The 21,497-nt window shown below is 23.6% G+C and overlaps 4 protein-coding genes across 5 annotated transcripts in view; 3 read left to right on the plus strand and 1 right to left on the minus strand.

Moving 5' to 3' along the window:
• Window positions 1-5,756, plus strand: part of LOC129614600 (zinc transporter foi) — a 34,949-nt gene extending 29,193 nt beyond the window's left edge. For both annotated transcript variants that reach the window (XM_055529305.1, XM_055529304.1), the window contains exons 2-7: window positions 2,427-3,644; window positions 3,735-3,904; window positions 3,969-4,281; window positions 4,346-4,543; window positions 4,615-4,883; window positions 4,955-5,756. In XM_055529305.1, coding sequence (XP_055385280.1) covers window positions 2,651-3,644; window positions 3,735-3,904; window positions 3,969-4,281; window positions 4,346-4,543; window positions 4,615-4,883; window positions 4,955-5,155 — 2,145 coding nt within the window. In that variant the 5' untranslated portion in view covers window positions 2,427-2,650 and the 3' untranslated portion in view covers window positions 5,156-5,756. The remainder of the gene's footprint in view (window positions 1-2,426; window positions 3,645-3,734; window positions 3,905-3,968; window positions 4,282-4,345; window positions 4,544-4,614; window positions 4,884-4,954) is intronic.
• A 3,817-nt stretch (window positions 5,757-9,573) lies between these two features.
• Window positions 9,574-10,412, minus strand: LOC129614603 (probable RNA-binding protein 18). The gene has a single exon (XM_055529309.1). It carries the CDS (start codon window positions 10,276-10,278, stop codon window positions 9,694-9,696), a length of 585 nt encoding a protein of 194 aa, XP_055385284.1. The 5' UTR covers window positions 10,279-10,412; the 3' UTR covers window positions 9,574-9,693.
• A 792-nt stretch (window positions 10,413-11,204) lies between these two features.
• Window positions 11,205-16,367, plus strand: LOC129614601 (protein ERGIC-53). Its single transcript, XM_055529307.1, has 5 exons — window positions 11,205-11,515; window positions 11,874-12,598; window positions 12,657-13,123; window positions 14,822-14,938; window positions 15,004-16,367. Exons 1-5 carry the CDS (start codon window positions 11,317-11,319, stop codon window positions 15,038-15,040), a joined length of 1,545 nt encoding a protein of 514 aa, XP_055385282.1. The 5' UTR covers window positions 11,205-11,316; the 3' UTR covers window positions 15,041-16,367.
• On the plus strand, window positions 13,727-14,802 carry LOC129614602 (protein twisted gastrulation-like). Its single transcript, XM_055529308.1, has one exon. It carries the CDS (start codon window positions 13,767-13,769, stop codon window positions 14,511-14,513), a length of 747 nt encoding a protein of 248 aa, XP_055385283.1. The 5' UTR covers window positions 13,727-13,766; the 3' UTR covers window positions 14,514-14,802.
• Window positions 16,368-21,497: the final 5,130 nt, after the last annotated feature.

Here is a 21,497-nt window from a genome sequence, read left to right on the forward strand (position 1 = left end):
TTGAATTCTAAAAGGAAACTAATTTATTTCTAAGACGGAACCAAGAAAATTTAAGCAATTTACTTTAAAAAAAAAGGAATTTTGTAGTACTCGTATAAACTTTACTATAATTTTGAGAATAAATTGCAATATCGAAAAATTTTATAATAGTTCGGACTAAGAAATTTTATTAATTTTTATATTTCTTTTATTATTTTATATTATTATTAATTAATAAATTGAAAGTATAAAATTAAAATTATTAAGATTTTTTTCAATTTCCTAAAATTTCATTCATGAAATACTTATCGGACATTCTTATGCCATATATGTACTTTAAATCAGAAATTTAATTAGAATTTTTTCAAATAATCAAATCTAATAATATTAAATTTTAATTAAAATCTAATATTAAATTTAATATCGTAGTATAGGTATGATGACAAGTAAAAAAATACTGCTTTTAAAAATAATTTATGCATACTTACTACACTATTAAAATTATTTTCATTAGGATTGCATATATTTAGGATGAACGATTTATGCAGTCTTTGAAATAAAGTAAAAATAAATTTAACATAATGCTTGATTTTAAGAGTTAATTGCATGAGTTAAGGGAAATAATTATATTTTTTAATGGTATTAAATGTACCGTTAGCTTCTTCATTGCAAGATGCTAAAAATTCAAATTTTGCAAATTTAGAATGGTGATCATTTGAGAGGTGATGGATTTCTTTCAACGAAATTAATTATTTTATTAGTGTGGGAAAGCTGCTAAAATTTTAGACTCCCTAAAGGCCTAGAAGAAAAACGATATCAAAAATTTTTGAAATGAAATCAAAAAACGGAATTATTTTAGATAACAGTAAAATTTGGCGGCCATATTGTTTTTCTAACGTTCAAATATGGTATGACGCGGTATAACAAGCCAGCCACTACTTTTTTGCGTTTGTAAAATTTAAAAACTTCTAATGGATTTTAAATAACTTTAAAAGAGAGAGGGGTGTGAGATAAGTAAAAATTTTTTTCTATGGAAATAAATTTCTAGTAAAGATCAAGAGTGTAGAAATTTTATAAACAGACACACGGACAGACGGCCGAACAGAGTTAAACTAATAAGTACTTTTTTTTCAAAAATTTTTTTTGGAAAAGTAAAATTACTGAATTTTTTTTTTCAAAATAATAAAACAACATTTCTTTTAATTTACCATTTACAATTTATTCCAAATCGACAATAATTAATTCCTTGATATAATTAAGTCATATTTTTTTGTGTTTTAACGAGGTCAGAAATTGGTTTTTTTGTTTTTATTGATTACTTTTTTTTCGGAAGCATGTCTTTTTATAGTATATATAAGAATATAGTATAAATTGCGTGTCAATAAGTTGTTATTTTAATTTATCTGATAAATAATAATATTATGTAACAAAAAATGCATATTATTTTGGGCTAATTACCCTTGAAATTATTTTTTTCATTATTATTATTTACTTTAGTTTTTTTTTTGTTGGTTTTTGGAAAATTTGAATTTTTTCATTTCTAACAATAAACTGATAATAATTTGATATTGTATAACAAATTTGTTATATTGAAGTTGTCATTTGGAATTAAAAACATATTTTATATGAGTTGAAGTTTCTTTCTTACAAGTAAAATGAAAAATGAAAATAAAAATTATCGAATTATTGAAATATATAGAATTACCATTAATTTAATTAGGGGTAATTCTATATTGTTTTTGAGTAATTTAATTTTGACCCCTAATTTAAATAGGGGTAATTCTATCAATAGAACCATTCACTTGGATTGGTCAATGTACGAACATTTGCTTGTATATTGCCTTACGTGCCATTTTAACAGCGATTCCTGTTAAAATTCTCGTTTTTGTTTCCCGTTTACTTTACATACTAAATTTTTAACATTTTTGTTTAAAATATTTCAATATATTGTAAATTATTCATTTAATATTCTAGAGTAATTTAATTTTGACTTCCTATTCAATATTTCAATAAATATATTTCAATATAATGTAACACCTAAAGTATACAATATAAGCTGCACCTAAAAGTATGCAATATTTAAAAAAAAAATCAATATAAAAAAAATCAGATTTAATTGAGATTTGATTTTGATCGCATCTCATTTAATATTCTAAAGTAATCCACTGAAGTTTAGTACAATAAATCGAAATTATAGTAGAAATATTGATCTGCCGTTTTCATCTTATATTCCCTGTAGAGAGCTATGTTCTATAAATTTCAAATTACACTTTCCAAATAAATGTTTTCCTATGTTTCTGGAGATAAATTTAATTTAATTATATTTTGGAGCATATATTTTTTTAATTTGGATTATATTTATTAAAATTTAACTTGGACATAGTTTAATTAATTAATTTAATTTATTAATTTTATTAATTTAATTTTTATTTCTTTTATATTTTCAGATTGATTTCATATTGTAATCGCACATAAAACTAAAATTACTTTGGGGAATAATCAAAATTTTAATTGATTGGCGCAGATTAAATTGATCTCCTGAACAGAATTAAAATTAAAAAAAAAAAAAAAATAGAATTACAATTCTATTAATTTTTAAATTAATTTTTTTTTTATTTCAATAAAACAAATTATTTTTTTTCATTCTGCCTAATTAATATATAGGCACAAAATGGCTTTTCGAGCTAAAAGTATATTAACAGTATGCTTGTTCTGTTTATTACATGCAGATCATTTAGCATGCCAACAACATGGTGATTCAAATGATATAGAAATATCTAATATGCCACCTATATATTTAAATTATGATCATACAAAAAATGATATGAACTTTAATACATTAGTTAATCAAAATAACTATAAAACAAAGAATAAAAATAATAATGATCATAGTTACAATAATAATAATGATAATAAAAAAGAACAATTAACAATAAAAGATCTCGAAAATCATCCTAGATTTCAACAAAATTCATATGATAATTTAGATTCAAAATATACAGATAATAATAATAATAAGAATAATAAGAATAATTATAATTATTATAATAATATATATGATATAAATAATCCATATAGAAAACGAACACCAAATAGTTATATTAAATTAATAAAACCAGATAATTTAATAAGACAACGTAGGCATGCTGGACATGATCATGATAATGAAGATAATGATAATATAGATATATCACCAATAACAAAAGAATTTATTAAAAAAATATTTTTAAATTATGGTGAAAAAGGACGTGAAATGAATTTAAAAGATTTTGAAATAATGATGGATACATTAAATTTAACAAAATTAAAATATAATAATATTACAATTAATTCAATTGATAATAATAATAATAATAATAATGATAATGAATGTTCTAGTATTAATCATTTATTTGAAAAATTATATCCAGAAGTAAAAGAAAATCTTCAAAATGAATATAATGAATTAGTTAGAGAAAATCCAGAATTAGCAAAACAATATCAAGTAGCAGATCCAGTTTATAAATTAACTAAAAATAATATACATTCAATGTGTCCAATTATATTATATCAATTATTATCACCAAATTTAAATGAAAAACAAGGCTGTATACAAAATAAAAATTTAAATGTTATTGAAACCAAACATACACATCCAGAAGTTTATGAAAAAGATCACTTTTTAAGTAAGAATTCAAAAGAAAAAAAAAAAACATATTTTTAATTAAAATGATAATAAATTTAATTGATTCTCATATTCTTCTATTTATTTTTAGTTTGGACTTATTCAACATTGGCTGTTGTAATATGTGGACTTTTAGGATTGGTTGGAATTGCAATAATTCCATTTATGAATACAAAATTTTATCAACAAATTTTATCATTTTTAGTTGCTTTAGCTATAGGTACAATGACTGGAGATGCTTTATTGCATTTAATACCACATGTAAGTTACAATATTTTATATTTGTTTGTATTAAAATTATATTTCTTATTAATTATAATTGTAGTCTGTAATATGCGCTACCGAAGAACAAATGGTACGCAAAGGATTGGTATGTGTTTCTGGTATAATCGGTTTTTATTTGGTAGAAAATAGTTTTACATTAATATCAGAATATCGTAAAAAAAGTCGAAGGAAAGCTAATTCAAATAGAAGTGTTCCAGTTTTTCGTGAACAAGGTAAGACTGCTAATCATACTGAAGATGGTGCTGGTGATAAACTTTGTAAAAGTAAATATAGTACTGATTATTGCTATGATGAAGTAACAGGAGAAAATAAAGATGATATTGGACAACAGAATTCACATCAAGAAAATCGTGGTAAATTTAAAAAGATATTATTGATTGTGATTTAATTAAATTAAATATTAATTTTTAACTGTAGGTGATGGAGTACATGTAAATCATGAAAATGATAGACCACTTCCAGTTTCAGTAATATTAAGAGAACATGATCATACACATCATGGACATGCACATAAACATGGTCATGTTCATTCACCACCATCAACAATAAGTGCTGTAGCATGGATGATTATTTTAGGTGATGGTTTACATAATTTCACAGATGGGATGGCAATTGGTAAACAATTTTTTTTTTGTCAACTTTTTTTTTTAAATTTTTATTATCAAAAAAATTTATTAATATAATAGGTGCTGCATTTTCTGAATCTATACCTGGAGGATTTTCAACATCTTTGGCTGTATTTTGTCATGAGCTTCCACATGAATTAGGTGATTTTGCAATTTTAATTAAAGCTGGTATGACACCAAAAGCTGCTGTTGCCTATAACTGTTTAACAGCAATTTTAAGTTTTGTTGGAATGATTTTTGGTATTGTTTTCGGTGAAAATGATGATGCATCTCGTTGGATGTTTTCAGTTGCTGCCGGTCTTTTTATTTATATTGCTTTAGTAGATATGGTAAATAAATTTATAAATAAATTTTTCTTATTTTATGTAATTTTCTATAATAAAATATTATATTTTTTAAGATGCCTGAAATGACATCAGCTCATAATACTGTACAACAAATTTTCTTACAATTATTGGGTTTAGTTGGAGGATTAATGTCTATGCTATTAATTGCAATATATGAACATGAATTAATGAATATATTTGGTGGACATAATCATAGCCATGCTTGTCCTAGTAATGGCCATAGTCATGGTGGAGGACATGGACACAGTCATTAAACTTAAAATTTTTTTTTTTTTAATTTGAAAGAAGCTAATTTAAAAAGAAAGAATAAACAAAATATGCAAATGTACAATAACAATATATATTATATTAAAATAAATATTTAATTGTACTTAATATGTATAAGCGTATTTTTAAAGTAGGGTAAATGCAAGACCATATTTTTGTAAAAAAAAAAAATGTATGCAATGTTCTATATACAGTTTTGCACAAAACAACGAATTGAATAAAAAATAAATTAAAATTCGATTTATAATTAAATAAATATATAATCAATTAGATTTTTCATGTTATTTTAATTCAGAAAGTAAAATATTTTAATAATTTCTCTGCATTTTTGTCAAAATTATTTGTAGTTTGAGTAAAAAAAAAAAAAAAAATTATTAAATTTCATTGTTTAATTTTATTAGATATTTAAAAACAAGTTTCTCAATATAATTTACAAAATTAAATCTCATAACATATTATTATAAGATTTCTAAATTAATTTAATTTTTGTTTTTAATGTCTTGCATTATTGACTTACCAATTTTTACATAATATACATATTGTAAATAACATTAAATTTTATCGTTTTAATATAATAATAGGCTCGCAAAAATCACTAAACAAATGAAAACCACTTAAATAACTTAATGTCTCACCAAATAAAATTTATAAGCATTCAATTTTCAAAAATAACCCATATATGAACGTATACATATATTTTTTTCTTTAAATATATTGATATAGATTAAATATTTTAATTATGGGTTCCTATCCTTTTAATAGATATTCTAAAATAAAAGGACAAAATTTATGACTTTTTTTTTTTTTTTGAATTAATGATTTTTGTTACATAAATAATTTGTTTATTTTAAGAGTATTCTTAATTATTTTTCTATATGTAAGATTCAATATGTTTTATGCTTTTCAAAATTGAAAATGTTGGCAATTATAAAATAAAAAATAATATTGTAGTTTGAAAAATTCGCATATTTGTAATAGAAATAAAATTAATAATTTTTTTTTTTTTTTTGTGAATTTAGATATTGTTGAAAAATTGTTCTATATATTAAAAAAATATATACATATGTAGTACAAGTTTTCTTCTTGTAACACAATTGGGATCAAAACTATTTTATATTTAGTGAAAGTTTCTTGCAAGTTTTTGAAAAAATAAATAAAATAATAAAAAGCGGTATTAAAATTTTAAAGATATTATAATTTTACCCAACTAAAAAATTTATATATATTTCAATTAAAACTGTTTATGTTATAAAAATTCACTTATTATTTAAGACAAAACAAAATTTCTTCTATGTTTTTAAGAACTTTTATTAACATATGCAACCATAATGCAAATGGAAACTCAAATAGTTAATTGAAACAATTTTAAAATAATTAATTAACACAATAACGTTTGCTGCGAAATAAAACCACAAGAATTAATAAAATATTAATCAGAATATTTGGAAAAATAAAAAGCCAATAACATTCTTTTTGGAAATAATTTTTTTTTTTCGTTTCATATCGTATTTTTGAAAAGATATTTTGTTAAAATAAAAATTTAAAATAAATTTTAATTTATATTATATATTTTAAAAATCGATACGAAAACAAAAATATAATTAAAATAAATAAACACTTCTTATTAATCACAAATAACAAAATAAAAAACCTGGATTAATATAGTAATTTAAAATAATAATAATAATAATAAGGTACTTAACAATCTTATATTTTTTAAAAGTTTTTTTTTTTTTTTTTAAAAAGGTACTTATACCAGAATCAATTATGAATAAATTTAATAAAAACTAAAAAAAATTCATGCAAATACATATTTTTTTTTTATTTAGTGACTTAAATAATTAATCTTATATTTTGTATAAATATTTTTCAGCTATAAGTACTAATAGATTTATAAAATTGTTTTACAAAAAAATATATATATATATTTTAAGAATTTCTAAATTAATATTACTTAATTCTTTCAAAAAAAAAAAACAAAGTGTAAATTTATGAATAAATCTTATAATTTTAAAAAATTATTATGAAATAATGTAGAACAATAATTATACATATTCTTATTTGTTTTTTTCATTTTAATAATTATAATATTCATTATTTCAATTATAAAATATGAACAATTTAAATAAAATAGCACCCCACTGAACAAAAATGCGATGATTAAGGGATTTTTTAAAAATTCAAATTAAATTTTTACCCCCGTGGTAATGCACAGACATGATGTTGTTCCTTTTAATATAATATTATTAACTCTGACATAAAAATGAACTTTTTATTTTCTTATATATTCTTGGTCATTGTTTAGTTGCTGTTGTGTGTAATTTAAAAAAAAAAATGTTGCAGTTTTTTTTTTGCTTTGTTCAACTTACTATTATGTAAGTTTCAAAATTTTTCAAAATGATTGTCACATTTAATTTTTGATTAACAGTGATTTTGATTCACGTAGTGTTTAGACTTTATATGCTGAAAGTGAAATGAAAGTATGAAGACATTCTGATTGTCTTTAATTTATAGTAACAAATGTGTTAGGACAGGTGAAATAATTAATTTTCAAATCCATGCTGTCTCATTTGTTTCGATCTTCTTTCAACCCAACCAAATAATGTGAAAGTATTTGGTCTTAGCTTTATGTCTTATTAAATAATTTCATTTCTCAGTTTTACAATTATAAATGTTTTCACCAAATTTAATAATCGTTTAAAATAAATAAAATTTTTTTTGTTTCCATTGTTGTGAGATAAAATATTTTTTCAATTAAAAATAAGTTGAATGAACATTTTTTTCACCCATTATGGTAAATATAAATCAAAATCGAAAATATGTAAGTGTCATAATAAAAATCAAAATCGGTAATTCGTTATTAGTTGTTAATTAATTAAAAGAGTTTTAGTTATTTATTCTGTATTACATATTTAATAAAAACAAACAACATAGTTTCTCTACGTTGATCAAACTGTATGAAGTTTAATAAGAAAACAGGATTTGAAATTTTAATGTTTATAACATGATTATAATAATGATTAAACAAGTGTTTCGAATTTCTTCAGGGTTCTAAGGCAATTATCCCCAATATAAACCAGACTTCATTTATGTTCTTCAAAATCCAAATACTCCACTTGGTACATATTAACAAACATACATTTTGGTTTTTTCTCCTATATATAGATCATGAACCTAAAATTTATTTCCGTTTTAAAATTTGTATAGTAGCTTATATTTTATTTTTCAGCTGCAAACATATTTCGCTGAATAAGTTAAATATTAAATTAAGAATATTTTTTTTATTATAAACACTTATATGTAATTAACTCGCAGTCATAAACCTTAAAGAAATAGTTATGTACTTATATGAGAGAATTATAATATTTAAAGGGATGCAAAATTTCAAAATTAAATTATTTTAAACATAAGCAATTAAGAGAATAAAAATATCCTTGTATAAAAATTCGTAATAATTCATAAAACCAAAAATTATTAAACAGAAACTATAAAAATAATCAAAAATATTAAATAAAAATGTTCAATTTACATATTTTTAACATTTCATCAATATCCATTATACCAGATTAAATTATAATATATAAAAAAATTCTAAGTTTAATTTTAACCATGTAAATATTGAATTTAAAATATTTTTTTTGGATTAAAAATATTTTTCAAACAAATAAAATTTTTCATAATATAAAACAGAATTTTTAATTTTGCATATTGGATTTCTATGAAGATTTCACAAAGAATTTCTGCTGGGCTAAGGCTAAGAAGCAGTTGCCGGCCGTCGTTGAAAAGTTTTAAAGAAATAATATATTTATATACATATATAATTACATATATATACATTTAATATAATTATATACATACTGATTCCTTAATTTAGTCTTCCAAGACAGACTTTAAAGTGCATATATTTAATAAAACCCTGCTTGTGCACATATTTATTGTATAAAATAAGGTCTGTAAGACTTTTGTATGAAAGCATATTAAATGAAATTTAATTAATTCGTGTTTGTTTTTTATTTGTTCATAAATCCGAATGCAACTTCGGATTCCATATTTACTAAAGATAATTTTATATTTTTTTTATTAAATTACTAAAATATACAAAACATAAATTGGTGAAGAGAAATTTGATTATAATGAGAGAAAATATAAGAAAAATGACTGATATTTATTGAAAAAAATTAATATCAAACTTACATTGAAAAAAACTAATAGATACACAATAATCTAAAATTATAAAAACATTCTAACATTTAAAATATTTACAATGATCAATATATAATGAACATATTTTTAAAAAAAAACCCTCCTTAAAGCATGACAATAGTCTCCCCACTCTTCCCGCATAGGTAAATTCTTGATTTTGTTAAAGAACTAGGTACCAATTCATAAAAGAATATATTAATTTTGAAACACTCAAAAGCTATTAAAAGTTAAAATTAGTATTTTGTACACTTTATTATCAACTCATAAATAAATTTAAACTAATTACAAAATAAAAATCTTATAAAATCAATATGTGCAATAACTATCGTTTAGGAGGCCTTATTTTATTGTATGGTTTTGATACATTTCTATATTTGTGATTTGGATGTCGAGAATTTTTTATTTGCCTCGGATTCTCAGTATTATTTTTATTAAATTGATATTTTTGAATGAAAGGCGTTGAATTCGCTGCTGTTTTGTTAATTTCAAAATCATCATCACTATTTTTCTGCAATGCATCTAATTTTGCCTGAATTGCTTCTATTGCCAATTCCTTACTAATTTTATTTTGTTTAGACACTCCAGCAGCTAAAACTGGAATTTCTATTTTTGGCTTGGGTTTTTCTAATTCATCATAATTAATATTTTTAGCTAATCTAACTGCAACATTTTTGATGCCCACCAATTTTCCATTTAATTTGTCTAGAGCGCAAGCAGAGTCCTTAGTACTTTTATATGTTACAAACGCATATCCTCTGGGTTGTCCAGCTAAAGGCCCACTTTTATGAAAAAGCAAATCAAATTTTTCAATATCACCATACTTTTGTAAAATTTTCAATAATTGGTATTCTGTAATCCTTGGATCTAAGTTTCCTATCCATAACCGTCTATCTTCTAAAGTATCCATAATTTTTACTTTCCACTATATTCAACTTATTTAAAACAATTAAAGGTACCTATTTTGCATATAGTTTGTAGTTTGAAAGATATTTCTAAAAATAAATGAAAGGAATTTATTATTCTAAACAAAAAAAAAGCTAAATTCTAAGTGTCAAAATATTTTTGTAGCTACCCATAAAACAAATGCAAATATATATTTTTCCCTACAAACATTTTGTTGGAATTTTTTTTAACTTATTCCAAAAAAAAATTTCAATATACAAATAGTATTGTAAATCTTATCTACTTTAGTCGTTCCTTAATATTGGTTCACCAGTTACAATTTTATAAGTGAATATTAGTCACTTTTCTATAAAACCCTAAGAACAGTGCACGTCTTATTTTTTTCCACAACGTTGTATATTATTCAACTTGCTCCCTCAACACGTTCATCATTCATATTTTGTAATTTTAAGTAGCCTATGAGAGAACAACAAACTTTCGCTTTAGCATATTGTATTATATTAGCATAAGAAGAGCCCAAAACGACAAAAAAAATCTTTAAAGAAAAAATTTTTTTTGTAATTTTTAAAAATTTCTATGTATTTTTTAAATCATAGCTAATAAAGTTAAATTGATTGCCAAATCTTTTATATTTCTGAGCCTATTTCGAATTGATAAAATTGTAAAGCTTTCGTATTAATTTTTGTTGCTACTTGTCGCAGATTGTTGAAATAAAACCGTTATTTCAACTTATTCTAAAAAGCAATATAATTCACCAATTAAAATTTTATAAAATTTACACAATAGTAAAAAGAAAACTGGTGTGAACACAAAGTAATAATTACGTATTCCCAGCCAACAAAAAAAAAATAGTAGTATTATAATTGCTGTCAAAATTTTTCATTTAATTTCGTTAGCAATACAACTGACACCTCTTCATGTCAAAAAAACTATCACCAACGTCTAGGGTCGGTTTCACTTTTCTTGCTTTTTATTCTGTTTGAGTTAATAAAAGGAAAAATTAGATTCGTTAAAATTTTATGTTTTCTTAATAATTATAAATATGACAATTCTAGTGATTGAAAAAGTTATATCAAAATTTTTATTCTTAGCTCTTGGCTTTTTAATAGTTTTGAATAGATCAACGGTAAGCAGCAATGCTGGTTCTGGAATTCATAGACGGTTCGAATACAAATATTCGTTTAAACCACCTTATTTAGCACAAAAAGATGGAACTGTTCCTTTCTGGGCATATGGAGGAAGTAAGTATTTTTATTTTAATTCAATATTCCAAAAACAAAATATTCAAGAGGAAAAATTCTCTTACACGTCAGTTATATTTTCCGTCACATTCTCACTAATCGTTTTTTAAAGCTTAAACGAATGAAACAGATAATCCCGAATGGTCAGTTTGCTATAACATACAATATAGTGACACGCGTCCGATTTTATCCAATTATTTTGTTTTGATTAAAATGATAAAAAACATGTTATTTTACATTCATAAACAAAATATTTTTTATATAAGAAAGTTTCTTTCTTCAATTTGTTGAGAAATTGAATGTACACCGTTAAATATTTAATTTTCTATAATTAAAATAAAGTCTATTTTTATTTTAGATGCCATTGCCAGTTCAGAGAGCGTTCGTGTAGCACCATCACTTAGATCGCAAAAAGGTGCTATTTGGACAAAAACAAGAACTAACTTCGACTGGTGGGAAGTTGAAATATCATTTAGAATTACGGGAAGAAATCGTGTTGGAGCAGATGGGTTAGCATTTTGGTATACAGAAAATCAAGGAGATTACAATGGTCCAGTATTTGGTTCTTCGGATCGTTGGAATGGTGTAGGAATATTTTTTGATTCTTTTGACAATGACAATAAACATAACAATCCATACATTATGGCCGTTTTAAACGATGGCACAAAATCATTTGATCATCAAAACGATGGAACTACACAACTTTTATCCGGGTGTTTGCGAGATTTTAGAAATAAACCATTTCCAACTCGTGCAAAAATTGAATATTATAATAATATTCTAACAGTTTTGTTCCATAATGGAATGACTAACAACAATGACGATTATGAATTGTGTCTTCGAGCTGATGGCGTTCATTTACCGAAAAACGGATTCTTTGGTTTGTCAGCTGCAACTGGTGGTTTGGCAGACGACCATGATGTTTTCCATTTCCTTACAACTTCCCTTCATCCACCTGGTGCATTGGCAGATTCTCCTAATAGAGTTGGTGAAGATTCAGAAAAATTAGCTAGAGAATATCAAGAGTATCAATCTAAATTAGAAAAACAGAAAGAGGAATATAGAAGGGAGCACCCTGATGAGGTTAAACATTTTCAATTTTTAAATAATTTAGTAAATTTTATTGAAATTTTTTTTTTAGCATAAGGACGAGGAATTTGATGAATGGTTTGAATCTGATAATCAAAGAGAATTGCGTCAAATATTTCAAGTTCAGTCACACATTAGTGATTCTGTAAAAGATCTATCTCGTAAAATGGATGAAGTAATTGGTAGACAAGAAAGAACTTTGGGTTTACTATCGGCTCAACCTCAAATTCAAGGTCAACAAGTCGCCGGTGGGGGACCAATTACAGTTACTGGGACAATAACTAGAAGTGAAGTCGACATTGTTATAAATAATATAAATGTTTTAATAAATGATATTAGAGACGTAAAAAATGTTTTGAACGATGTAAGCTCTAGAACAAATTCAATTTTACAAAATCAGGCTAGAGCTCCCACTGCACAAGTGCAAGCTGGTGGAGCATATGATATGCAAAGCATCATTCATGAAATGAGAGATGGCTTAAATCAAGTGAAAAATGAAATGCAGCAAGTTGGTCATAAGTAAGTTAATTTTTTTATTTTTGAAATTTTTAATGTTATTTAATGTATTGTTAAACCGGTTTGTTTGTGAATTACCCAAATTATTTACAAACCGTAGTTATCATATGTATTTACATTAGTAAATCGTTTTACTAATAATTACAAAGCCTTATGCTCTTTTTACTTTACGCACATCAAGACATTTTGTTTTTACAATTTTTTTTTTATCAGTTTATTACGAATTGAATTCATCAGGTAAAAAACAATAAGCATTACATGTTCGATTTTCTTTCTAAAATTCATAAACATAAAATGTAAAAACATATTTTCTAGCCATTTGTTTAAACATGTGGCGCTTAAATAAATTTAACAGGTATACAAATTTTTGTTAAACTTCAGATTCAGACATTTAATTTACAGAAAACCTAATTACTTAAAATTATTTTTCTGTTTGTATTCAGGTAAGAATTTGAAATTGTTTTTAAAAAGGTATAAAATTGTAAATACTTCAAAAGAGATAAGAAAGTTTTTGTCATTTTCTTTCTCAGTTTTTATCATTCTCTAGTGTCGGCAGTTTAATTATCTTAGATTTTGTGTTTTTAAAATAATTGTAATCAATTGTAATACGTATATTAAAAGATAGCATTTTCAAACTAAGTAAACAATGAAAATTATTAGTATTTTATTAATTTTAATACACTGTATTAATAATATAAGAACTGAAGATTGCAATGAATTAGTTTGTGGTTCAGTTGTATCAAAATGTTTATTAACGCAAAGTTGTCAGTGTACATTAGAAAACTGCTCTTGTTGTAAAGATTGCCTTTACTGTTTGGGTAATTTATTTTTGGAATGTTGTAATTGTTTAAATTTGTGCCCTCAGCATAATGATACTTTTGATGTTTTATCACTAAAATCAGAAATTTCGGATTTTCCCGACTTTATACCAGAGTTGTACAATACACTCACATCTGAAGATGAAGATGATAAATGGACTACAATAAGATTAAAAATTAATTTTGAAGTTTCTAAAAGTAAAGATTTGAAAAATGATTTGGATGCCGAGAATTTTGAATTTTATGATAATATGGATGATATCGATTTATATAGTAAAACAATGAAAAAGCAAAATTTAAAAAATAATTTTGCTGAAATGCTTCCTAATTGTACAGTGATATTTTTAAACAATTGTTTATCAAACAATAAATGTATGGAGTTCTGTAGTTCAATGGGAGCAGCAAAAAGTAGATGGTTCTATGATGGATGCTGTGAGTGCATTGGTTCAGTTTGTGTTAATTATGGTTTAAACGCAAATCGATGTTCAGAATGTCCTGAAACAAAAAGAGGGGATAATTATGATGAAGATGATGATGATTACTATTACAGTGATGAGCAATGGAGTTACGATTAAGATAAATTTTTAAATAAAGGAAATTGGAATTAAAAATATTTTTGTAATTAATAAGATAATTTGATTGCTATTTACTGATTGCTATTCATTATAATACAAAATATCAGTAAGCCTATATTATTTTTTTAAACTGTTATACACCAAATTTATTTAATATAATTGCGCATATTATTTTAAAATTCAAAAATTAGTCGCTTTTCTTTTAATTTCAAAACTTACGTATTTTTTGTTTAAAGAAAACATACATAATATTTTAATTGGAAAACGTATTATTATAATTGTGGTAATTTTTCCTTTTTTACTTTCAGATTTTCGCAACCCTCGGCTCAAATAGGATGTCCAACGCAAAATTGTGTTGGAGTAACCATGTTTTTAGCCACAACGATAGTTAATTTAATAATTATATTATCATACCAATTTTACAAGTAAATATTAATAAGTTTTCATAATCATATTACGGATATTACTACATTAATTTTATTATTTTCAGGAGTCGAAGCGAAACGCAAGCAAAAAAATTTTATTAAATTCGTCCGTTACATAGGATTTACAAGATACTTGACTTATGAGCTAATCTTAACTGATACAATGGCAACAATAGTAATTTGTAACAACTTATTTTAAGTTAATTATTATTAAACATAATTATCACAAGATTGAATGAAGCAATTTAAGAGTAGTTCATTAGTTAAAAATTTTAACCTAGTTTCCCCCCCTCATAATTTTTTTTTTTTTTTTGCCCTTTTTGAGAACATTTTTATTGAACATTATAAAATGTAAAGAAAATCTGTTGATACTCAGAGCGTAAACATTCCAAAATGTGATTTGTGATTTTATTTCGTAATTTGAGATGTAGAAAAGATAAGTGCTTTAAGTCTATTTTAAATTATAATATTTAATATGAAAATAGTATACATATCTCTTTAAATAGATTTATTGAACGGTTTATATATTACAGTGTTTTCAATTTCAATAGATATAAACTCATTGATATGCCTAAAGTGAATAAACTTATCTAAAAATAGTTGACATCACGATATGGTTATCATTTATAATTAAAAAATTTTTATCAGTAAAATATCTTTTTCTTTTGAAATGTAAAAAGCCTGAGTAACTCATTAAAACCTTAAAAAATAATTTTGTATTTTTGTAATATTTGTAATTTGTCCTTTTTGGAATCATATATGGCGATTTTATTTATTCCTTTTTCCATGTCACTTAGTGACCTTATATTTTGTATAAATGCGCTTTTTTTTTTTTCTTAAAAACATCAAAAAACAAAACCTTCCATAAATTCTAGGAATTTTTTTTTTAACAGTTAATAATTGTAATTTCGATGTAAAATTTAATTTAAGTCAATTTTTAAATAAGGATTGCGTAGAAGTACACGCAAATGAAATTAATTATATACTTAATGTTGGAAATTATGTATACATAAATATATATACATAATTTAATTAACTATTATATAAAAAATTGAAGACTAGAATAAATTTTTTTATAATAATAAAAAATGAACATATAAAAAAGAAATGTGTCAAAAATTCAGGTCCCATTGCAAGTTTGAGAGAAAAAATTTATTTTAGAGCTAATTTATTTAATTGTAAACGATGCATTTATGCGAAATTTTATATAGTTTGTATATATGTTGATATATACCTTTTAGAATTTTTTGATAGACAAAATTAGCTTGGTTTAAGATTTAATACATGTTGCTATATAATAATTATCTATATTTATTAAAATAAGTTCTCGATGTTACTTTATTTTTTAGTTTAAATGTTTTTTTGTTTTGTAAACTCAAATTTGCAAAAGGTCTCAATAAAATAGTTGTTATTTTTCTTTTTGATAGCATTCAATTTTTTTTCTAATTCTAAAGACATAAAGTGTGAGTAAAATTATGAAAATTTTTGTGTTTCATTTTTGTATTTCACTGAAAAATAAAGTAAAAATATGTTTTACTTTTGATTATAAAATTTTTAGTTGTACTTTTTTAATAGTATTAATATTTTTGCTGTCGTTTTATTCATTCGTGAACATTGAAGGTTGAATAGATAAAAAATCTAAATGTTTATGGTTCTTAACACATATATATCATCTGCAAGAAAAGAGCATTTCGTTCATTTTCAAAAAATTATGCAATACAAAACTGTAAGGAAAGAGTATTTTCGAAAATGCAGTTTATGTTGCTATTATGCAAAACTTATACAACATTGTACTTCAAATTGACATCTGAACTTGGCATTTTATTTTCAAAGTCGCAAAGATTCCCTTATGAATTGTAATAAATTGATACCGTATTAATGCATTTTTGGATTCAAGGATTCAAGATTTTCTGAATATAATTTTTGCTGCGTTGAATTCTTAACTATTCTATTATCTATGGATCTATTAAAATAGATTTGATGAATTTTTTGGAACACTCAAATTTTGTTAGTACAATTGGAATATTGCTATTAATATTTTACAATTAGGAATGGTGGTGTATTAGGAACAGCCAAATAGAGCACACGAAAATTCTTGATAAAGTACTTTGCTTTTGAAATAAAATTCATCGCAAACATGATTATGCGTTGGTATGAACTATAAATTGAATATAGATTTAAAAAAAAGAAATACGTAGCAGAAGTATTACAGTCGCCTAAAAAAATGTAAGTACTAATATAATAAAATGTTATTATATCAATTGACTACGAGGAGCCCAGCCTTCGAAAGTCAGTCACAATTTTAACACAAAGTCAGTCACAATTTTAAAATTATAGCTGATATTGTCATTAATCTAATTTTAAATGTTACGATAACATTTAAAATTAAAATAGCAAAGTTTAACCTTTGTTAGCAATACAACTGTATATCTCTTAGACGATCTTGTGCGCTTGGAGAAGACTCGTTAAAAAGGCCTCAGTGGCAGCTTTAGGTGGTTGATGGGTATAATGGGTGGCCTTTTTTCCACCCTTAGTTTTCGTTTTTAAAAATTACAAGGGAATAAGTAAAATCTATTTACAAGAAAAAAGTACTTATTTTGAGCTACAAAACTTGATCGCAACTATTTCGGAGCAATGTAAAAGGGTATTGCTACCCAGTTCCAATATACAATTAAAGCAAAATAAGAACATTAAAAATTTTTTAAAATAACAACAAATTTTATGTATAATTCATTTAAAGCGCTTTTTTTTTTGTAGTTAGATTTGGCAAAAATGAGGCCAATAACAAGCGATTTTATTTCAAAATATTTACTATGCTTTTCTTAGAAGTTTCTTTATTGAAATTTGTGCAATATTTTGAAAATAAAATACAATAAAAATTTAAATATTTCTTATAGCAAGTTTAAGCAATTTATTTACTTCATTTCTCATTGTCTCTAGCTCCTTCAGACAATTTTTATTTTTTTTTTAATTTTTCTTTTTTTAAAGATTAAAATCATTAAGCAAATATTATTTTGTAATAGACGAAGTGAAGATGATATTATGAAACAATTTCGAAAAGCGTCTTTTCAAAAAATAAAAATAAATAAAAGTCGTCTGAAGGAGCATTACTAATAAATAAAAGTTTCAATTTAATATTTGAAATATTTGTAGTTTTATTAAATTTTAGTTTGTTTAGTGTTCATATGAATGAAAATTTGTAGCGAAACTAAAATAAAATGAACATTGTGCAGTTGGGAATGGTTTTTAATATAAAAGTAATAATTTATATGAACAAATTATAAAATAAGCTACGGAATGACAAAATATGTAAGCTTCTATACAAGTTTCTAAGTTTTCAATATAAGAATCCAACATAATTTGGTTTTTAGTAATTTTTTAATTAAAATATTACCAAAACGAAATTCAAGGAGGTTTTTCGAAAATTCAGCTATGAAATTCAAGTAACGGTTGATCATACGCACCGTGGGGTAGTGCCATTAACCTATTTTTTTTATTATAAAATCTGTTGAAATAAGAAAATTATATTTCAATTTTAGAATTACTTGAGTATAATGAGTTTATGGGAAAAATTACATATAAAACCTTGCAATATGTTTTTTATTTTACTTTAAAGCACTTTAATGGATGATTTTGTGTTTTCCGCTTTTTCAATAAAATAAGTTTTAGCAAGTATAAAGTTAAATTGAATCTTATAGAAACAAATAGTTTTTACTATATAAGAATAAAATACCCTAAAGGATCATCTAACTGCATTAATTCTGGAGAATTTTAGTTAATTAAATTATATATTTCCAAAATTTTAGGCAAATACATCCCAAAATAAAAGTTATCTCAAAAATTTTGGTATTCTATCCTTTAAGTTATAACTTATTTTTTTACCAATTACAGGTTTTTTTTCTTTTAGGGCTAACAATACTGGACGTACCGAATTATAGGTCAATTGTGGTCTGTGTTTTTTTTCGATTATAATACCGTGTAAATTAGAGAAATTGTGGAAACATGGAACACTTGAAAGATGGAACAAACACATTCATATATGAGATACCGAAGAAAAGATTATAAAGTACTACGCCTATTTTGATCAGAAACTTTTCAAATAATGAGCCTTGCGAAACTGTCTGTCCCATAAGAAATGTTCAAAAAAGACTTAAAATAATATAGGTATTGAAAAATATACTATAGAAATTTTGTTCAGAGACATTTTTGGAAATAAATGTTGGATGTTTCTAAACCCTAAAAAAATCTTAATCACCTGTATATGAAAAGTTATCAAAAAGCATTATGTTTAACTATCGGTTTCCACGTTACGAAATAATAAAATTTTCATTTGGGTGTTTGAAAATCTCCTGATGTGGTGATTTTTAAATCTGCTCCTACAAGGGGCACGTTAACATGGTAAGAGTGAAAATTTTACATAATTTTTTTTATTTTTATCAAGTGCATAATTTTTGGCTACTTAACAATTAAATAAATTTTTTCTATTAGGTATAGGTATTTAATCTCTAATTATTATTCTTGATTATGGTTTTCATTGCAAAAAGATTTTCTTTTTATACAAAGTGTTAAAGTTTCAAAATAATTGTGAAGTTCAAGACAATTGAACTAAGATTTGTTTTTTTTCCTTTCATTTCGTGAGAATTTGAATTTGATTATGGAGGATGTATGACGCCAACCATTTTTTTAATGCGACATGGACAGACATACAAAAAGAGAATAAAAGAATAGAAAAATAAATAAAATAAAAAAATTTATTACAAAGAAAAAAATAAAAATCAAAAAGAAAAACTGTACACAATAACAAAATGCTGATCCCGGTAATTTCCTATTCGATTTTCTTGCCAAATATGGTGATAATAATAATTTTACCCCCAAAAAAAAAAAAAACAATTTCCAAAAAAATCCAGGGTAACAAAAAAAAAAAATTTTTTTTTTTGTATTTTTACTTTAATCTTAACATTTTCATTTTTTTTTTAACCAATCACATATCTGTATTTTATATAATATGTCCTTGTATATAAATATTTTATATACCTATAAGAATTAATCAAACATTATATATATTGATAAGCACATAATATACTTACATACTTTTGAGTATATGAAAATAAATGATATTTTCCAACCATTATAAAATTTATATTTGCTACCAATAAATGGGGTTTGTCATAAATCCAGTTATTTCTTTTATATATAAGTATATACATATATTCTTCACATATACATATGTATATATATAAGCATATATATTTATAATATATAAGAAGATTTTGTACGCAAGCTCATTACATCCTAAAGTAAGATTTTAAATTCTTATATACTACCCAAATATTTTGTATATATGTAAAGAAATTCTTAAGTATATATACATATATAGCTATTATTTATACTTTATATATTCATTGATATCTGTATATGCGATTTTTTTTTCTCAATATATGAGCATTAATACATATACAGTTACATTATTGTAGTATCAAAGAACACAAAACAATAAAAATGTTTAAATTATGAAAATTTATGTTAAAGAATATTAACATTATTCACTGTTAAATTGTAAAATGTAAATATGTAATTTAATTTGAAATTTCTGTAATGTAATCTTATAGATATGAAAATATAATCTTATATAAGTGCTGTGATTTACATGGTATTACATAAAATATAGATTATTTTAAAAATATTAAGTAAATTTTTGGGAGAACCCTGGACACGATCCTGAATATATTGTTCTATACCCTTTATAATAAGTATTCGTTTAATTGAATATCATAATTAATTTTAAAATTTTTTAATATGGAGGCATTTTTGAGCATTACCTTTTTGATAATGGTATACTAGTTCTGTAAACATATTTGACCTTATATATTTACTGCTCCACATAATATTTTTTCCATATTTTTCAATTTTATTGTTAGTGAATTGAAGAGATTGTAAGAAATTCTGCAAATGTAAAAAAAAAAAATTAATAATTTTATAAAATATTTTTAACATTTTCAATTGTTATGTATACATTATAACAGTTATATTGAATTTTGTTTTAGAATTTCTTTTATAAACTGTAAAAAATTGTCCTAAGATGTTTTCCACTTACATTGCACATACATATAACATGTAGAGGACGTTTATATTGTATACATAGATCTCCTACATAGTTTTGCCTAATAGAATTTTATTAAATAAATTTTTTTTGTTTTGCAGATTCCATTTTGTATTATTGCAGTCACTTTTAACATTCTTATATATAAATATAATCTAGTATACATAAATCTGTATATAATATACTTATGTAATTATTATATACACGCACGTAATAAATATGTATATTATATGTACTTTAAATCAAATACAATATTTAATTTTTGTAATATACTCGTAAAGGTCCTGGGAAAGCTATTATTCATCACTATATTACAGTATTAGATAACTATACACCTACATGTATCGTACACTGCCCATACTTCATTTCACTAAAGAAATTTAATATATTATTTTTTTTTGTTGTGTAACTGTATATTGGCAAAGATATGGTGAAAAAGAAAGGTTGTAGGTGTAATGC

Source organism: Condylostylus longicornis, unplaced genomic scaffold, assembly GCF_029603195.1.
Source record: "Condylostylus longicornis isolate FDR11 unplaced genomic scaffold, ASM2960319v2 ptg000113l, whole genome shotgun sequence".
In the NCBI taxonomy this organism is placed as follows: domain Eukaryota; kingdom Metazoa; phylum Arthropoda; class Insecta; order Diptera; family Dolichopodidae; genus Condylostylus; species Condylostylus longicornis.